The sequence below is a fragment of the Lepisosteus oculatus genome, chromosome 15, assembly GCF_040954835.1.
Source record: "Lepisosteus oculatus isolate fLepOcu1 chromosome 15, fLepOcu1.hap2, whole genome shotgun sequence".
Lineage (NCBI taxonomy): Eukaryota > Metazoa > Chordata > Actinopteri > Semionotiformes > Lepisosteidae > Lepisosteus > Lepisosteus oculatus.
The window spans coordinates 30151427-30171879 of record NC_090710.1 but is presented as its reverse complement, the minus strand read 5'-3'; the positions used below and the strand labels follow the sequence as shown (position 1 = coordinate 30171879).

The window sequence follows — 20453 nt, the reverse complement described above, 5'->3', positions numbered from 1 at the left end:
AAAAAAACTAACGATTGAAATTTACAAAAGAATGGCTGCTTCTGAAAGTTATTTGAATTGCCTGATTAAATGAGACTGAAATACAGTTACATTAAGGGTAAAACAGATATATTGCATGCTAAAATGCACATCCAAATGTGCGAACTTTGACATTCAGGTAATCAGGAGAGAACAAAAATGCTTTTGCACTGCCCTGCCACATATTTGAAAGCTCGGAAGTTGTTAAGAGCTGTCTATTTGAGGAAACACATGAAGCAAACACTTAAAAGCAGTTTCGTCATTGTTCTTAATGGTCAGGAACGTAATGTTCTGGCAGCAGGTTGGAGCTTCCGGAAGCGATTAAGCCCTTCGTCAGAAAACAAATTACCCCTATTGTTATGGTAATACTCTTAAAACTTGCATCCAGTTGGATCTGTGTAATTGAGAAAATACTCAAGAGTTCCCCATTTGCAAAGACCTCTCTTGACCCCTCGTGTGTTAATTATTCAAAATTAACACCTGATTGTCCGGTATTTAATTGAAAAGGTTTTCAATGATGCTTTAGCCTCGAAGGCTGTAACGGGTTCTAACAAGCTCAGGATGCCTAAGTGATCACTCCAGCTCCTGGGTGAGAGCACAGGAAGAGCCTCACTGGCACCTTTCTGCAAGCACAGCTGTATTTGGAAAGCAGGGGTGGCACATTATCTTCCATTCTCCTTCAGTATAATTATTTAAAGCTTCATCTTATTCTGGCCCAGGTGGGAGAACAATAGAGCCTGTGTTCAGCACAGTTGTTGAACACTGTATTCACATTGTTGCTTTTAAGGAGTACGATCTTGCAATTAGTATTTTTCTTTATTGTTGTGTAATTGTATAAATGTTCTGGCATTGAATAGATTCCCAGGACTGGTCTTAAATAATGTGCAGTTCCACATTTCTAAACATAAAACTTGTCTCGAGTTCAATGAAATATAAACTGAGTTGGTAAAATTCCTTTTTATTATCATTATTTTATTCTTGATTTACCCTGATTGAGGTCACTTGAAGATTGAAAAAGTAACTTGGGCTGAGCAAGTTTATTTTTGGTATGTAAGATATGTTGCAGGTATTGATAAAGATGTGTTTCATTGCTTACAGCTGGCTTTACCTGTAACTACTGTACTGTATGTGCAAATAAGAGGTATCATGTCTTACTTCACTGATAGAAAAAGTGGGATAGTGAGGCTCAGGAATAGAAATAAGAGAAAACTGGAAAACAAATCAACAAGGATAAACTGGCTTTGAATCTCTCAATGAATAAACAGTGCACTTCATTTTCTTTGTAAGGTAGCCCTCCGTGGTCACTTGACTGATCAGTCAATGAGACTTTCTCATGCCTCTAAATCAGCCAATTAACCCACTGCTGTCAGTCAAAATGCAGCCCATTAATAAGGCAGGCAAAGGCCACTTCCCTTATTTCATGGGATAGTTCTTACCTTAATTGAAGTCTGTAGGGGAGGATTTTCATATGTAGTGCATTTGCTTTCCCATTTCATGTTCCAGCTCCCCATGATTATACCTGCCTGCTAAAGCCTATTAGATTATATATCTGTATATACTGTACCTTCACAACACCTCTGCTATAGCTCTCAGCATTACTGCAACGTGCACGCCTCCTAAAAGCATTTCTCATCCTCTTCATTCTCTCTTCAGAATAGCAGCCCTGACAACCTGCATACACTCTCCTGCATTGCTGCCCCCCAAATACCTGAGACTTCAGCTCCTTGCACAGTGGCGTGCACAGAAACAACCTCTTCTGTGATCCTACATTCAACAAAACCCAGTCTGCTGCACTACGTGCCCATGGACAGTAACAAACAGAAATAGATTATTCCCTTTAATGTGGTTTATGCACCATTACATCAATAAATACAATGCAAACAATAAAAGACAAATTGAAATCCCTTCAGAAAGCCTTAGTAGCAAAAAGGAGAAGATCACTAAGTATTTTGAAAAAGCTGAGCCCGTTATTTAGACAGGTTTGTGGTTAGTGAGCTGGATTTCTCCTGAGTTCTAGAGTAACGCTATATCCAAATAGCTTGGTAAACATTTATTTAACTCTGAATACTCTGCCCCTGTACTTTGATCACCATCTGTTATATTAAATTAATAACCAATCTACAGTATGCTTCATAGGAAGAAACTACACCAAACTATTCCACTTGAAGCTAATGCTAAACTGGCACACATCTCCGGTACAATAGTTAATGGCTCTAATATGTTTATCTGGTAAAATACTTGTTTAGGAGACTATGCAGAACCAAAAGAATTAAGTCACAGTGCTTTGAGTCATACTGCAGGTACTGTATGTTTTAGATATAGTAGTCGATCAAAATACACTACATTCTTTAGTTACAGTGAGTTTTATCTTTGATGTTTAGCACTCAAGGTGATTAAGTCTTACTTATGACCTATCATTTTAACAAGAGGGCAACTTCAGCTGTAATTTACTTAATTATGTCATAGTGCTTACTGATGTGCTATGCCCACAAGCATTATATCATCAGTAAAAGACATCAACATCATCTAACATCAGTCCCACATCAACATGGGTATTGTGGGCTGCTTCGAGATTCCTGGGCTTTAAGGTTTCAAGACTACACCATGAAGAGAAAGAGGTTTCCTATGAGATTTAGTATATTTCATATATGGTATTACAATAGCATTTTTTTCATTGAAAAAACATTTCATGACTAAAACAATACTGGCCTATCTGTCAACTTCAATGAACTTTCTCAAACACATACAGGTACTGGGAAAAATAAAGAAAAGAATAATAGTCAAATGTCAAACTGGGATTTTAAATGTTCCCTCGATTAAAGAAATTGAATAATTCATAGAATACCAATCCCTCTTATTGTTTGATGTTTTATGTAATAGTGCAATACACACTGGTTTGTCAACTGTTAACTTAGGATATTAAAGAAATGTTTCAAGAAAAGTTTACTTCAGTAAATAAACAGTGTTGTCCTTGGAGATTTGTGTGAATAAAGATGGCTCGGGCATTTGGGGTTCTTCTGAGGTACGAGGTTATGAATTTAAGATGAGTCAAAAAAACATGAAAACTACATTTCACTGTAACTCAGCCAGGCGCATTTTTGAATTTGAATTTGTTTATTTGGTTTTCAAAATCCTAAATCTCTGCTCCCAGAATGCTCTATATGACCGTTGTTGTTTCTGTAACAGTGGAATAAAAGTAGCCCATTTCATGGAAAGAAGACTCAGGTGTACTAATTTTATCATAGCTAATACTATGAAACGCTCTTTTCTTGAGCTAATGCTCTTTGTATACCTTGTAGCCTTTGTAAATCTCTGAAATATTTGGAAACACAGAGAACATCTGTGCATCTCTCTGCCTTTGCATTCGCCACAAAGTCACAGTGTGACTGTGGCAGGTCATCAGCTCATACCATCTGAGAGGGTGCAGCTGTCGATAGTTCCTGAAACAGTATAACTTACAGCTGCAGAACTTCTTCATGTACAGGTAAGCACCTGCCAGCAGGTGTTCGAGGTAGCTGGGAGAGTAGGAGGGATGCTGTACCCCAGGGCTTTAAGAGAGAGCCCCAGAGGAAAGAGGTAATGACCGGAGCTGCTGAAGGAGACAGCCAAGGGGCCGACAGTGGGAGAGACAGAGAAAACGAGACTAGCAGAACAAGCTGAGAGCCAGAGGTCTGTCAGCTGAAAACAGAAAAATTGAGATGGCAATTGAGTCTTTTTCTTTTGAATTGAATTCTTTGTGCTTTTGTTAAAAGAAAAAAGAGCTCTGTTGCAACTGTTTCCCCTGTGAAGATGTCCATTCCCAAGCAGGCTGTAACACACAGATTTAGCTAAATTCAGTTCAAAATACTTTATTCATCCCCAGGGGATGCAATTTAAGATTTATAATTTTATAGAACATTTCCTGTGAAAAACACAACAAACATTTAGGATTATCCAACATACAAACCCAGACCTCAAAACATATGGGTACTGCCTTACAATTAGCAGGAAGGTGATATATAATTTTGCGATTGGCAATTAGGAGCTTCACTACTGTAATGCACAACACACAGCTGGCATTTGAGTAGCACGCCAGGAGTTTATGTGATGATAATCTCACAGTGAGAATACAATATAGGTTGGAATGTTGGAATGCAGTATTTATAGGTACAGCACACATAATTACGTAAATGAAATAAATATTTTTTCACAAAGGTTGTAAGAAAATGTAAATAGAAACCACTGAAGAATTCTGATGTTTGCTTCAGTTCATGGCCACTTATGAGAATGATAATAGGATACATTGCAAAATCCATACACATTTGTTAAACCTCTAAGAAAGCCATCAGAATAATTTGTCAATACTGTATATCAAAGTGTTTGCATTTAATTATGTCAGAATCCATGATACTTAAAAAATAGGATTTCCATATTCAATGTAGTGATTGCTGTGTATTACACATTCACAAGCCTGTTATTTAGATAAAACAAACATACACATCATCCTTCCAATTATTCATACAAGTTGTCATACCACATAGGCCATAGAACTGCCACAGACCTTGGCCAGGGTACTACAGAGCAGCCGGCTTGTTCTGGAGAAAGGTGTCAGAACTGTTTATAAACAAAAGAGGCTTTCACATAAAAAAAACATTCAGCACTAGGGCATCCATCACTGAGCACAGCATTAGGCTTTCAGCTACAGACCAAGTATAAACAAAGCCATGGGAACAGCCTAATTACGGACTGACAATCACACTGCAATTTTACGAGGAAGATTGGAAGTTCCTGTGGGCAATTACAGACTCACTGTTCTCAGTTCATTTTTTGGTGTGAGTAGTATATGATAATGTAATACTTCTTTGGAGAGATATCATCTTTAGTTGGATAAATTCCATCCTGTTGGTAAAAAACACATTACTACCAGGACTTAAAGGTATGCCGTACAGCTTTAAAAGAATTCATCTATTTAGTTTGGAATAAAGTTTTCAAGTTTGAAGCTTTGGAATGAAGATAAGATAACATTTTAGCAAATAGCTGAGAGATATTTTCAAAATCCTGAATTGCCAAGAACTGGACAAGACAAAAGGTATAGAAGGAGGCTGAGGACACAAAACAACGACTTTTTGCAACTGAAAGAACTTGAATGGGGCTGTTCATTCATGGGTTCGAATGTGGGTCTTATCTCTAGCTGACTGTGAGTGGAATTCTCTCTCTGAGCACCAGCGACAGTACAGCCTGAATATTTGGTTGGGGGTCTCTTGGTCCCTCAGTAACCCCTGCAACATGCAACATTTCGGACAAGATGGCGGTTGCTAAGAAAGCAGTTACTTTAGATGTTTGCTCATTTCAGCCCTTTTGGGGAGATGAATATAGATTTGTTCAACGACTTTCATTTTGTGCTCTTGGTGCGTATAGCAATTAGCGATTCATCTGAGATACCGTGACTCTCAACTGAGTAAAGGTTTGAGAAGAGCTGTGTTGCGTCCAACCAAAGCATGGCACAACTACAGGGGAAGGTATAGCTAAGACATTTATTAATCATTTTGTGGAAAGAGGAACTGACACCCAGCAAACATTATCAGGGACATTTCCTGCTTTGGATGAAAAAAAGAAGGGATCTGTAAAGATCATTGCGGATCACATTTGACTCTCCATGGTTAATTTTCATTGTATTATTCATCCGGAAAATCTTTGTGCCAAGATTTCTAATTATGAGATTAATAATGTGATGACTACCATTTTTTTTGGTAGTTGCACAGACAGGTTCAAACTACAAGCTACGAGCCTGTGAATGGAGAATTCAGCAAGGGAAAGCAAGGACAAGTATCCCACTAAATGGTAAGATATTGTTATATTTAAATAATACATTTTATCAAAATGTAAGCAGGGCTATTACTGCCATTCACTAGGAACGACAACACCCAAGATCAAAGCGTGAGAAATGATTATGGAGCGGATATTGGCTTAACCCGCTTGGCCATAGGACAAGGAGGCCAGGACCCCCACTCAGGGTAACCAAGAGGCAGCTGTAGAGATGGAGTTGGGGTGGAGGTGGGATGCAAAAGACGTACATGAGGGAGAGTAGGAAATCACGTTGGTATTTATAGTGTTTGGTGGAGTAAGGATGTCGGGAGCGATGGCTAATTACTGACTGCTGAGTACGATTGAGCGTGGTTGTTGTCATCCCCCCCAAGCGTTAATTTCAAACTCCTTTAAAAAATAATTAATGGCACACAAATTGTTAAAAACAAGTGCCAGAGCCAACCCTTGGCAGGTCCCTTCTGATTAAGCTGTCCGTTCTGAAAAGCAGTAAAATGCGACTATTTTCTTTTTGCCTCTGTCATGGTTCTGCCACTGTCATTCCAAAAGCCATTACAAAGCGGTATTCTACAGTGTCCACCCTTTAAGATATCTTGTTATGAGACATCCAGCAAAAGAACAAACCGATATAAAGATGAAAGCGAACAGCGAACTGCAGTAATAACTGGCTCCTGGTAAGTGGCACAATCCCAGTTTCACTGTGACTGCTCCTCAAAGTAACATAATAATAAAAGACTAAAAAAGCTGTTGAAAATTCTAACCTTTGAAGCCTCATTTTCTTCTGTTCAAAAACAACATTGGTCTATTACCAACACAGTGTGTGTTAGCTGGGTCTTTTTGCTAGATTCTGCCATGAATCTCTGTAAAGGTCTTTAAATTCCATTCATTTCCATTCCAGTCGAAGACCTTGCTTGTTCTCTCTAGTTTAGAAAAGCAATGCCTATTAAGCTCTCCTCCCCTCAGAGGTACTGTACACGACTCCACCTGCAGGTATAATAATTGTGGACGATTTTACCTTCAGCTGTAATAAATGCTAATTATTACCATTTGCAACTTGATTATTATACACTCTTCTCCTCCTCAATATGTACAGTAGCGTTACCATTAATACACATGCATTTTTTGTGTGTGCTGTATCAAAAAGGAGGCCATTTTCAGTGTGATGAGCTGAGCACTTTGAAACTATGTTTCTAAACTTTAACTTTGAGATGCTACTAATCAAACATACACAGGTCTCATTCTTCTTTAAATGTGCATTGTTAAATTACAGCACATTTACACAAAGTCTGATAAACATGCTAACATTTAGATTCACAGAAAAATAAAAAAAAATGCCCAGTGTAGATCAGGGCTTCTACCTTGGTAAAATGAAGTAGTGAATAAATAATAAGCCACATGAATCAAAGGACATATTCAAACACACAGTTGTCACGAACAACGTACTGTACGTTATTTTTATCAGATGTCTGCAGCTAAACACACAGCAGATTTAAGCAATCCCTAGTAATTCAGGAGCTGTTATTCCACCAAATGTAATACACCCCAAAAAGGAAAATCCCATTATTTACTTATAAACACTATCAAAATAGTGGCAGGCTTATTTATGAGAGCCATGTTGAGACACCATGGTAGCTATTTGCTAGCAGGAGGCTTTTTCTGTACTAAAACCCCGGCATTAGTGAGGCCCACACCCCCAGATAGACTCAAGTTCCACAGCCCTGATTGTATTTGACACAATAATCATCATCATACATTGAGGCTGAAATCAATTTGACAGCAACCAACTCAGGACTGCTTTTTCCAATTATCCTATTACAGGTCCACTTCATGTTGGGGAAAATAAGTTTATTTTTTCCATTTCTGCTCAGACACAAAACAAGGAAGGTGCAGCACCTCAGAATACAAAACTCGACACATGAAGCTACTGTAGTCAGAAAGCCAGTGCTGCACAGATTCATGAGGGGAGTAAGATCAGTACAAGAAACATTTCTCTTCCAGCTATTAAAACAGCTGTGCTATAATCCAGAAATTACGGATAATACAACTGTAAAACATTAGCATAAAGTGAAAAGTAATCAGTAAACATTTATTATTAATCTAAAGACAATGGATGGAAATATTATCCTCCTTTTTTATATGTACAAACACATGTTTATCTACACTGTTGTGGTCACCGTTACCCCACAAGAAATTTGGCAGAGAGGCACTCTGGGTCTGGAGTGGCCATCGCCAGATATGGAAACATATGTCAGAGGGAAGACGGCAGCCATATCGCTCTGCAACTCACAACTGGCAGCCAACTGGAGCCAAGCAGGTGTGAGCCTGGCCAGTACCTGGATGGAAGACCTCCTGGGAAAAACCAAGGATGCTGCTGGTGTTAGTGGGGCCAGCAGGGGGCGCTCACCCTGCAGTCTGTGTGGGTCCTAATGCCCCAGTATAGTGATGGGGACACTACTCTGTAAAAGGGCACCGTCCTTCAGATGAGACATAAAACTGAGGCCCTGGCTCTCTGTGGTCATTAAAAATCCCAGGGCGTTTCTTGAAAAGAGAAGGGGTACTACCCTGGCGTCCTGGCCAAATTTCCCATTGGCCCTTACCAATTATGGCCTCCTAATAATCCTGATCTATGAACTGGCTTCATCAATTTGTTCTCCTCCCCAGGAGAGCTGGTGTGAGGGGAGCCTTCTGGTGCACTATGGCTGCTGTCACATCATCCAGGTGGGGCTGCACACTGGCGGTGGTGGAGTGGAGTCCCCATTACCTGTAGTATGCTACAGTATATAAGTGTAAGGAATTATTATTATTAAGATGAGGGCACCTGGGGACCTACTCATTTCCCTCAGAGAAAGGAACATCCGAGGAGTCTTGAGCTTTGTTCAAACTCTAAAAATATTTAGCATGAACATCAGTTCTTAGCTTCTTGGGCTTAAATGACATTAAAGTTGTTTCTCTGCACTCTGGTGTGTTCAAATAACCTCACACCACAATACATACTCATACAGCTTATATTGCATATATTGTACAGTATATGTAGGTTTAAATCTACACATTACTGTATCAAGGTAAATACATTTCCAGACCAAGCAATTTCAGAAGCCTGCTAAAGTGCCTTCAAATGCTTAGGCTACTTCTGTTAACTGTACTTTAGCTCCTCAGACACAGATTGTACCTGAAACAAGAAGTCAAGAAGCGAAGAGGGAAAACCCTACTAGGGAACACTGACTGGTTTCGACAGAATGCTTCTTTCCTTTCCACTGCACTGGCCTCATGTATATGCAGCACTGAAGGACTCCCATTGCTGGATTGTGATTCTAATACATCACAGTATTTATAAGGGAGGCTGGCAGGGATTTTTTATATCCATCCATTTTCTAACCACTTTATCCAGTGCAGGGTTTCGGGGGAGCCGGAGCACATCCGAGTAAGCAACGGGAGCAAGACGAGAGACACCCTGGATGGGACACCAGTCCACTGCAGGACACATTGAAACAAACATAGACATGAGCACACTGGGGCCATGTTCCCCAGAAGCCAGTTAACCTACCAGCGTGTCCTTGGACTGTGGGGAACAAAGGAGCACTCAGAGGAAACCCACATGAACAAGTCCAGAACTGAACACCACCCAGACTTTTTTACAGTATATGCTGCAAAACATTTCTGTCACCTCAGATTTTAGCACTGTGACACGGCAAAATGAAAACTGATTGAACAAGCATTATCTATCATACAGGGTCCTTTTACAGCTTCACTCCACTGATAACAGCTCTTAAGATCTGAGGCTCAACACACTCTGCTTCAGAATGAAATGCGGTAGGAACCATACACTATTTTTACTTTATTCTGTAACTTTTCAACAAAGGCACCAACAAATATGTTAATCTATTGGCCAGGCAGAGCTGTAGCATACTGTATTTTGGTGCAAATGACTAAACACAGGGCTCTAAGGAACTGCTTATGATAAGAATCGAAAGATTTTGCTTATAATATTGTTTCACACACAGGATCATCTCTAGTTCACTCTTCCCAATGACCATGTCCACTTGATTATTTCAAGCTGTCATTTTTAATTAAGAGCACTTTTGGAATGGGTATGAAGTAATGATGACTGATGCTCCAAGTGGATACTCAGGCATACTGCAAAATCAAGGGCACTGCTTTAACACAACATTCCCCAGGGACTTCAGTTTTTAACTCACACCCATTTCTGCATGTACTGTAAATCTAACACACTGCCCACCTGAATCCTATACAGCACGTCTGTGCTATGTACAATCGAAAGTCATCGTTTTGACTAGATTCGCACATTTATCCTGTGATATTCAAGTTTGAACCTGGCATTTTTTATTAGCAAAGATGATTCTAAAAGACTGCAGGATGTTTTGGAATGAAGTCATCCTTTTTGGCAGGTGAAGTCATTCTTGTAAAGCTGACAAAGTCCAAGGATAGCTGAATGAACGTAAACGCCAATTACAGTTCCAAAAAAAATGGTTTCCTTCCATACAGAAGTTTAAAGATTCAGGTCGTTTTTTATTCCTTAACATTTCAGAAGAAAAACTATTGTGCTGTTAAAAAGAAATACTGCAAAATCAAGACAAGAATCACCCGCGGCATCATTGACACTGAATACCATCTGTTTTAATGAACAACTTTGTACGCAGCAAACATTCAAAGAGATGAATATCACTGAATAAAACCAGATAACATCCTGCTGTATATGAGTTTCTGAGAGAATCTAAAGCAGCAATTTATTGTTTGCTGTGTCTGCAATTTTGTTTGTTCAAAGTGTGGTTTCAGAATAAAGTTATCAGTTATAAAATAGATTATTTTACCCAAGGAGAAACATGGTACAATGCCTGTGGCATAGCAGCTTCAAGGGTATTTTCCCCGTGTAAAAGCCTTTCCACAAGCAACTCATTTACACTGCTATGAGACAAAAATGACTTTCCTAGGATAGAATCGATTTAGCAATCCTGATGTAGAGTGTTCCCCCAGTCAATCTGCTGGGTATCCCTCTAACATGCTATAGGGCAGCCTAGTCCCATTAGCAGCTATAATAATTTGTAATGATGACCACCAATAAATGCATTGCTTATTATACTTTGCATTATACTATTCCACAATAGGGGCAAGAATGCTAACTATATAATATATATACTGTACAGTATATACCCTACCCAATTAAGAGACCTCTCCAACCTAGTGTCTAAATTAGATGGGTAGGGGGCCTAGCCTATCTAATTTAGATGCAGTAACCCTCTGTTCTCTGCGGTGAAATGAAAAATGATAATGCAAGAATCATTTGCGTGCCTTTGATATATTGTCCTCTCTAGCACCAAAACCCAGCCTCAAGACCTGTACAAATCATGACGATGCTGCCCAACATAACATCTTTTTTTCAACTTAATATACTGTATATCACTGCTAATAAATGGAAATGTGATAGGTGGTTTATACGCTTACACCCTGCTCTGGCAGCCCCGTGTCTGTTTCTCCAAGCAAAATCACTTCCATCCCTGTGCCCTTCAAAGGGAATGTGCCGCTACTAGACCAATGCCCTTGCAGAGAACCCTGTTCTCACTGCTGCCCCAGTCGGACGGTCAACAAGCAGGAGACAAACACAACCTGAGTGAAGAGAGGAGAAAGGAAGCAGAGGCCCCCCACTACTTACTTCTTATTGACATTTGCCCAGGAATTGTTCATGTCCTCTGTCACCAGATTGACTTTCCTGGTGTCGTCAGCAGAGTAGTCTCTCAGCAGCTTGCGTGCAAGGTCATTCGCCACGTCTATGTTGATCTGCCACTGGCGAAGCTCCTTGACAAATTGCTGGAAAAGCACATTGTTTGACAAATATCACTCCACTGTGACGAAGCTACAATCTAAAGAGTAAGTACACACACAAACCGTCAACGCTCATACCTGTTCTTCAAATATGCAGCATAGCACCTATAATCTTGGTTCTTTCATCATTTCAGTGTCTTGTTTTCTAATTTAAATATATACATTAAATGTACATTAATAATGCAGCTTCCACCTTGTACTGGACACTGAATCTGACAAGTTTCACCAATAGAATAGTCCAGAGCAAAGACAGTGTGACTGTTGAAAACGCTCTTGCAACCACAGACAACCCTACAGTTGTCATCTTTGAAAGAAATAAGCTCAACTGTTCAGATAAAAAAAGGTCTTTCCAGTAAGACTTTATGATCTTGAAGAGCATCAGAGGAAAAGTATAATTACATCAGGTCATATTAATATTATTATTATAAACTGAAATGGCAACATCTGCTTTTACTGTAAAATACATTTTTGATGCTACTTATTCAATTAGTGCCACCTACTGGATTTTAGTAATAATATTTATTGATAGTGTTTTATATTTAATCCTTCATAAAGTCAGGAGACTTTCATATTTACATTAATAACCAAGTGAGTGTCCATTTACACAGCAGAGCCATTTTACTGAAGTACCTTGCTCAAAGGTACAGTAATAGCATCTCCAATTGTCCAGTTTCCAGAGCACTAACCACTTCTCTACACTAGTACTTCAGCAACTTGTGACCACCACATGTCAGTTCATCACAAACTATGAAGAAAGAGAACAAATCCCAGCAACACACTGTTTATTTTGAAGGAAAAAAAAAAACACCGGCACCGCAGGATAAAGTTTAGACCAAGGCCAGTTTCTCTGCTTCGCTCAGATATCCATGAAAAATAATTTTAGCTGTGGAGATTGTAAATTAAATGAAGGCAAGTCAGTGCTCTTACTGTCCAAAAGCACACTTTGTCATTAACCTTTGTTCATGGCACAAATCAGCCTTTTTAGAAACCACACATTCAGACAAGTCAGTTCATAGAAAGTTTAAATTCTCTGCTGGGGCAGAAGTTTTAAAAAATATCTATAGTATTTATTTGCAATACAGTTTTGTTCTTCCATAAACCCTTTGGAGCCCACTTGTGTATTTACAGGAATCCCTAAGGGTAGCACATCACATTGTGAAAAATCTACTTCAGGGTTTGCTCAAGATTTGAAGAGAGCTGAAAAGATAAGACAGAAACATCGAGTCTTCTGTGTAATTTCCTTCAGGGAAGGTTTAATAAAATGTGAATAATCCATGCACCATGTCATGCTACCTCATTCTCACATAAAAAGTGTATACTTCACACTTTTTGATACATTTGTTTCTGAAGTATTTCTACACAATTACCTGAATGTAAGAAAAAACAAAAAATTAATGATCGATGTATTTTGAAAATCTTTGTAACATATTATTCAAACAGAAGACCACATGCACTTTTTCTAATGTGGGAATTTCACTGACTAGTCATTCGGTAACTGTCCAACTTGCGATTCTTATTGAATTTAAAAAAGGTTGAAAGCAACTCTTTCAACAACTTCAAGAATTAAGACCCAAACTCGTGAGGAAACCAGTTAATTGGCTAAATATGAGCAATGCAATAACCCGGAAAGGAAAAAAAAACAATGAAGTATTTGTCATTGTCACTTTTTTTAAAAGGTTAGTGTTTAAAGAGTGGCTGCTTACATGTCCCTCTCTTTTCTCAGATTAAAAACTGAGTGTTGCAATTAATGTCTTATAGGCCATTCTATTAAAGGTCCATTATTTTCTGTCCTACATGACTTGATGTAATGGATTTTTATAATTAAACTAATGACTAGTGTTTCTTTTTTTCTTCTTTACTTTCAGGCCCCATTTATTTCCAAGCTCCATCTGAATAATCAAAATGGCATTCAAAGTACTTCATTACCTTAATTTCATTGTGACATTCCACCAAACGCTCCCTCTCTACCTTGGCCTTGTCATCCCCCGAATTTACAGACTATATTAAGCGACTTTGAAATTGAAATGCATGCATTCACTTCACCGCTTATGTTTATTTCTAATTTTCTTTAATCAACAGACACTTGCAAAGTTATTAGTCTGTGAGCGAAGACAATTAAATCACTTAATTAAAAAACAAGTAAGCAAATGCGACTAGCGCATTTTGTTTAGACTAATGCTTCAACTAACCCTTCCAAAATCACATTCATTTAAACTGTGGTGTTGCTTTACAGTCACACACTGGTAGTCAGAAGGTTTATTTTAGAATTTGTTGAGTTAATTACTAAAACCTAAATGGTGACCCACTAGACTCAAAATATCCCCAGACATTTAAAATTGCCCCAGAATTTTCATTACAACTTATGAGTACAAGAAAAGACATGTGGCATTATTCATGGCTGTAGTCAGTCCTATTAGAAAATGTACAGCACTAATCCTAAGAACGTTATGGGGAGCCATTTAAACTTCTTAAATCTTGATATTCACAATATTATTTCATAGATGGCTATACTGTATGTTTGTGATCAAGACAAATACAAAAAAGTCTTTACTGGTGGAGATGTAATGCATTCTGCTGTGCTCATCTGCAGAATAATGTTTAGTATCTACTGACCTACTGTGTAATATTTGTGAATGGACACTACAAAAGCAAATACTACTAAACTGCAAAAGCAAATACCTAGACACTGGCAGGATTTAACAATGTCTCAACCTTGATTCTGTAAAGTTCTGATACTAATAAAATGCAGAGAAGATAAATATTTGATATTCTAGATTTAATTCCTGTTTTGCAGGTGCAACATTTATTTTATAAAAAGAGAAATGTTCTCCTATCTCACTGACTTTCTTGAAAGTTTTAATTTTACAACCAAGAGTTTTGGAGGGAGGGTGATTTATTCTTAAATCAACTCAATTTTAATTAGTTTTCGAAACATTTTATTGTTTGCTTCAGTAAGTATTATAGTATCAGAGGTAAAAATACAGTTTTTCTCTGAAAGCGCGTGGGACAGGGATGAGAAGAAATAAAGATACAGATTGTTTTGTGCTTAGTAAGGATTAATCCTCATTCTGGGACTGAAGACACGTTTATGCTTTGAGTTTGCTGCAGGGATTACAGTCTCTGTTAGTTAAGGCTGCATTCGGTCTTCAAGATTTAAATGAGAAGATTTGGGCCTCAGCAGCAGTGGTTTGATACGTTTTGATAAATGAGGGTGAAAGGAGCTGCAGGAATGAAAACTGTACTACCTTACCGCAGAGTTTCTGGAAATCATTTTCTATTATCATTAGTGGAAATCTGTTCCCTGTATATTGCTTCCATACCAGGTGACTGTACTGTAAATGTCATTTCTGGTCATTTCTTTGCCTCGAGTCAAAACACACGCTGAAATAACACCTCAACACTACAAGAATGAGGGAAACTATCCATGGTCAGGTCAGAGCTTGTAAGTTTGCCAAACAGATACTGTACACCTCAAATACAGTGTCAACTGGGATGCCATTTCTTGACGTTTTTACATCTCATTTCTCTAAAGCTTCTAAGGGAAATCTGATGTCTACAATAACTCATTTATCTGTGGTAATGTTCGCCTATTCACCATGCACTAAAGCTGCTTGAGACAGAATAGAAACGCACCCCCAATCACACACTGTAATTAACACAATCATACGCTGCCCAGGGGCCTGCTCCTGCTAGGAAAATATGTGTTGATTTTGCTCTTCTCATTTCCAGCTATTTATCACTAGGAAGAACTCAAGAATTAAGTGCATTGAAAGGTTTATAAGGTGTTTTAGCCATAGTAAGTCTGGTTTAACCTCCTCGGCTGAGGGCTGACCTCCTGGCCAGAGGACGAGGAGGCTGGGACCCCCCTGCAGAGTGAGGAGAGAGCAAGGGGCAGCTGGAGAGGAGGAGATGCATGCCAGGAAGAGAGGATCACGTACGGTATGTATAGATTTTTGTATGTGAGGAAATGGCATCAGGAATGCTGGCAAATGATCAACAGATGTGGCTGATTGAACTAGCCTGTTGTCACCCCTCCTGAACTTTCACTCTAAACTCCATTCGAGGTCAAAGTATTGCTGATCGCCTGCAGCTTACCTTCAGGTCTGCGTTCTGCCTCTTGAGGGCCTCCACGGTGTAGGATATGTCCTTCCACGACTCCAGCCTGGCCGTGGCTCTCTGTAGCAGGGGCGCGGCCTCCTGCTTTGCTTCCAGCCACTGGCTGGAGTCCTTCAGCATGTCCTGCAGCTGCAGCCTTCGGCCCTGCAGTGCCCCCTGCACTTCCTCCCACTGCGCCTGGACCTTGTCAACTGCACGGGGGAGAAAACCAACAGGGAGGCCCCCTTAGACACCACTCACTGCTGCTCCGGCACTGAGGAGCCGGGGTCTGTCAGCAGGGTCTTGAGTAAAGGAACACGAAAGGAATTAACTGGCCGATCCAAATGCCAAAAAAAAAAACCCACCACATACTCTATATAAATGAGCCACTGCGTCTGAACGCATACTTCCTTGTGCATGGATGGTAAATAAAGAAATGTCACGTAAACAATGTGTCACGATATTAGTTCCCCCTCCTTAAGGGTGCTCCAGCCCTTTCACTTAAGACTTCATTCTCTGCACCTGTTTCCCATTCCCAGCCCACCTTAAAAGCCAGGCGCTGACGCTCTTCCGGGCTCTGCATCTGATTTCCATATCGTGCGAGTCCGGGACCTGGAAGCGCCTGGTCCCGTTAAGGTTTTAACTCTGTTCCTGTTCCCCGTCCGCCGGTTCCGACCCGGCCTACGTGGTTTTTAATTCTTTGTTCTGATGGGTCTCCTGGTTTTGGACTTACTCTTGCGTTTTGGATATTCCCTAAGGACTACTCTCTCGGATTGTTCGCCTCGGCCACGCCTCCCCCGTGCACCAGCGCACCTTGGACACGCCCCCCTGTCTTCAGCCCCGTTTTCCTGCATGACGTTTCCCTAGTGTTTCCCCACTCCGTCGGACTGTGTCGTCCGCATAGGGTCCGGAAAGAACTGTTCGTTACAGAATTCAGAGCCAACACCTGGACCCTGCGGACAGCACCCTGGCAGCCCGGATTCCATCGGGTTTTTTTTTTCTCTCCCCTTTTTTTTTCTTAGGGCTTCGGAGCCGCCCTGAAAAGGAGGGGCGTACTGTCGGACTGTGTCGTCCGCATAGGGCCCGGAAAGAACTGTTCGTTACACAATGCTCACGTGACATGATGCTTATCTATTGATAAAGAGGATAACCCCGGCTCCCTCATAAAGAGATTTTTTTTTTTCATAGACATCGATTTCGAACAGCTTATGACAAGGCGTGAACCACTCTGACAAGAGATGAAGGAGGTGTCATTCTTTGCGCCGTGTGGTCTTAGAACACAAACAGCGGTGCCTTTCCGCCAGGTGGAAAACTTGTCATGATCATAATCCCTCCTCTTTAGGGTGCTTCGGCTCTTTTGTATTTTAGATCATTATGTGCACCTGCCCTCTCTTTGTCCCTCCTTATTTAAGCCGGGTGCTCTCGATACTCCGGGCTCTGCATTGGAAGACGGACGCCCGGAGGCCCGCCTACCATCGAGTCGCCCTACAGTACGTCCTCAGCTTGAAGGCTTAGGCTTCCTAACAGCGTCCTGACCAGCTGAGTCCGGGGCTCAGAGCGCCTGGCCTCGTCACTCTATTTTTAACTTCCTGGTTCCATGTCCCCATTCCTTGTTTTTCCTCTTGTCTTTGTCTCGGATGGACCTCCCGGTTTTTGGATATTGGACTCTGCCCTGGTTTCCCTATTTGAACTGTTTTGGAGTCGTCTGCCTGCGCCGCGCCCCCCCAGAGCACCGGATCACCATCAACACGCTCCCCTGTCAACCCGTCCTGATCCTCATCGTCTCCTCCCTGTTGTCCTTCTCCACTTACTTCCAGATTATACCATCTGCATAGGGTCCTAAACTACGCATCGTGACAAAACTGGCACTACATTTTCATATCTTTCAGCTCATCATATCCAAGAAACATCACTTTAAGGCCAACCTCGGGGTTTTCAATTATCTTTCAGGATGTTTCCAACTTAAATGAGCTGGAATGTCTTTTACAAAAAGCAAAATTGTAAACTGCATGATTACAAGCTAGTCGAATAGAAGATAACAATCTCTACCTACATAACTATTATTATATGGAGCATCACACCTTTCAGCCTTGGTGGTACTGTGCCAGTGGTGCACTATGCCATCCAAGCTCTCAAGTAAAACTAACTAGTACTTGTTTTTAGAGAAGAGCGAATACTGGATCTGTACGAACAGCACCCAGGCTATAACACCCATTCTGTACTCCAAACAATGACCTTCCTTCTGATAATCCACTTGTCAGCCCCATTAAGACCTTTTTTCTTTTAGATTCATACTCCTGAACTGTACTCACGATTATGGGAGATTGCTCTGTGGTTTTAATTGGCACATAACTAAAAAATTAGAATGTGTTTTTCAGGGCTCTATGGAGACATCACCTCTGAAAGGATGCATCTAAACAGATTTATTTTGAAGGTATTTTACCTTTATTATACCTGACACATGCATAATTACTCCTGAGTTTATAGCTACCCCCTTCTCCTTATTAAAGGTCTTCTGGCACTGCTGTTGCTGGTTAACACATTTATTTCCCTCTTTCCTCTAATTAAATAACATGCCCAGAGCATTCATTATATAAAACCTGTAAATTGGTTGAACTAATGAACTAATTAAGGTTTTCTGAAGCAAAGGGGTGAATACTTATGCAATCAACATATTTTAGTTTGTGATGTTCCATTGCTGCTTTTGCTGACATTTAACAATTTTCAGTTTCAGCACTCAAATCCTGATTAAGAACTTTATAAAAATACATATACTGTACATCATTCGAAATGAAATAAAATGGGACCTTACTGGAGAAACATGAATACTTTGGCAAGGTACTGTAAGCAAAACAGCTTAATATAATAAAGCATTTCATGCAGATTAGAGGAATATCATCATAAAATGGGAACTGTAGAAAGCACCAAAATGGTCTCAAACCAAGAAGCAATGCTGAAAACATATTTAAAATGAAGAAAAAAAATTGCACAAAACACATTTATGGTAATTCCATGAAAAGATGGTACCACGATTAGAAAATAATTTAGAAAAATACTGGATTCAAGGTGAGATACAAAGTAAAAGCTGGACAACAAACAACTTGACTTGACAGAGATAACCATAGCCAGGTTAAAGAATGTAACCTCACACTCCAGTGTGCTATTGGAAACTCCTAAATGCTAACTTGGCTCTGGGAAAACGTATTCCCACTGTAAAAGAGCACCAGGCTTAATTGCTGACATTTCTCATATCTGCAAATCTTTTGCTTAAATAATCTCAAATTTCTCAGAAATCATAGCCTTGCTGTAACATTCCCCTGCTGTTCAGAGACTCTGCTGGGCACACTGAGAGCAGTAACTGATAGAAAGAAAAATATCCTGAGCCATTAGAATTAATTATGGATTTGCTTTGTCAATGGGATGCCAATGTTTCCAGTTTTAAATCCCCACGTTTGCATCCTCACAGCACAAAGGTCTCTTATTTTGGTTGACATTGTGTGTCGCTGTGAATATATTGTACTCTGTGGTTCACGGTTGTACAATGCATAAAATACAAAGATGTTGTGGGGATGTTGGATGAGTGGATTACTTTAGGTATGGAAAAAATATTCTAGACAATCTCCAGGGGCATTTGGCAAACAAAAGCCAGCTTTGCTTGAAACTAATAAACAAATATATTGTAGTCTCCAGGTCAGGAAGATTCGGAATGAATGGTTCTTGAGAAAAGCTCTGTATGATGCCTCCACATGTCTGGGTATGGTGTTTTTTGTCAGGCTTTATTGAGCATCCCCACAACTTTGGCTTTCAGCATTTACACCTTTTCAGATTTGCATCTTCATTGCTATATGTCTTTGCTTGCTTGATCCCCATTGTACGATAAAGCAGCCACATCACTCTGCAACTCACAGCTGTCAGCCCACTGAAGCTCAGCAGGTGCGAGCCTGGTCAGTACCTGGATAGGAGACCTCCTGGGAAAAACTAAGGTTGCTGCTGGAAGAGGTGTTAGTGGGGCCAGCAGGGGGCGCTCACCCTGCGGTCCATGTGGGTCCTATTTTCCCAGTATAGTGAGAGGGACACTATACTGTAAACAGGCGCCGTCCTTCGGATGAGACGTAAAACCAAGGTCCTGACTCTCTGTGGTCATTAAAAATCCCAGGGCGCTTCACCCCAGTGTCCTGGCCACATTTCTCATGGTCCTTATCAATCATGGCCTCCTAATAATCGCCATCTATGAATTGGCATCATCATTCTGTTCTCCTCCCCACTAATAGCTGATGTGTGGTGAGCGTTCTGGCGCACTATGGCTGCTGTTGCATTATCCAGGTGGGGCTGCACATTGGTGGTAGTGGAGTGGATCCCCATTACCTGTAAAGCGCTTTGAGTGGAGTGTCCAGAAAAGCACTATATAAGTGTAAGCAATCGTTGTTATTATTATTATTAAAGTGCTGTCTCATTCCTCATTCTTCTCCTGATCTGAAACTCAGCAGCCCAAAGAGAAAAACAAATCACAGAATTACTTGTTAACCTATCCTTTCACCAAATGCAATCTTTTTGGGATGAAGAAATTCAACACATGCAATTGGTGGAAAGTTTGAGGAATACCTCTCCTAACAAGTGAAGGCACCTGGAGATTTGGAGGAAGCTTCATGACAGACAAGTAGATTTGGATACCCAAGTTGTGTGTCAGAGTTTCCATTACG

At 40.2% G+C, this 20453-nt stretch overlaps 1 protein-coding gene across 14 annotated transcripts in view; it reads right to left on the bottom strand.

Annotated features, from left to right (window-relative positions):
• Positions 1-20453, bottom strand: part of dmd (dystrophin) — a 726399-nt gene that overhangs the window by 180083 nt on the left and 525863 nt on the right. For all 14 annotated transcript variants that reach the window (XM_015364174.2, XM_015364177.2, XM_015364182.2 and 11 more), the window contains 2 exons: positions 15754-15965; positions 11489-11643 (listed from right to left, as the gene is read on the bottom strand). In XM_015364174.2, the coding sequence (XP_015219660.1) occupies positions 11489-11643; positions 15754-15965 (367 nt within the window). The remainder of the gene's footprint in view (positions 1-11488; positions 11644-15753; positions 15966-20453) is intronic.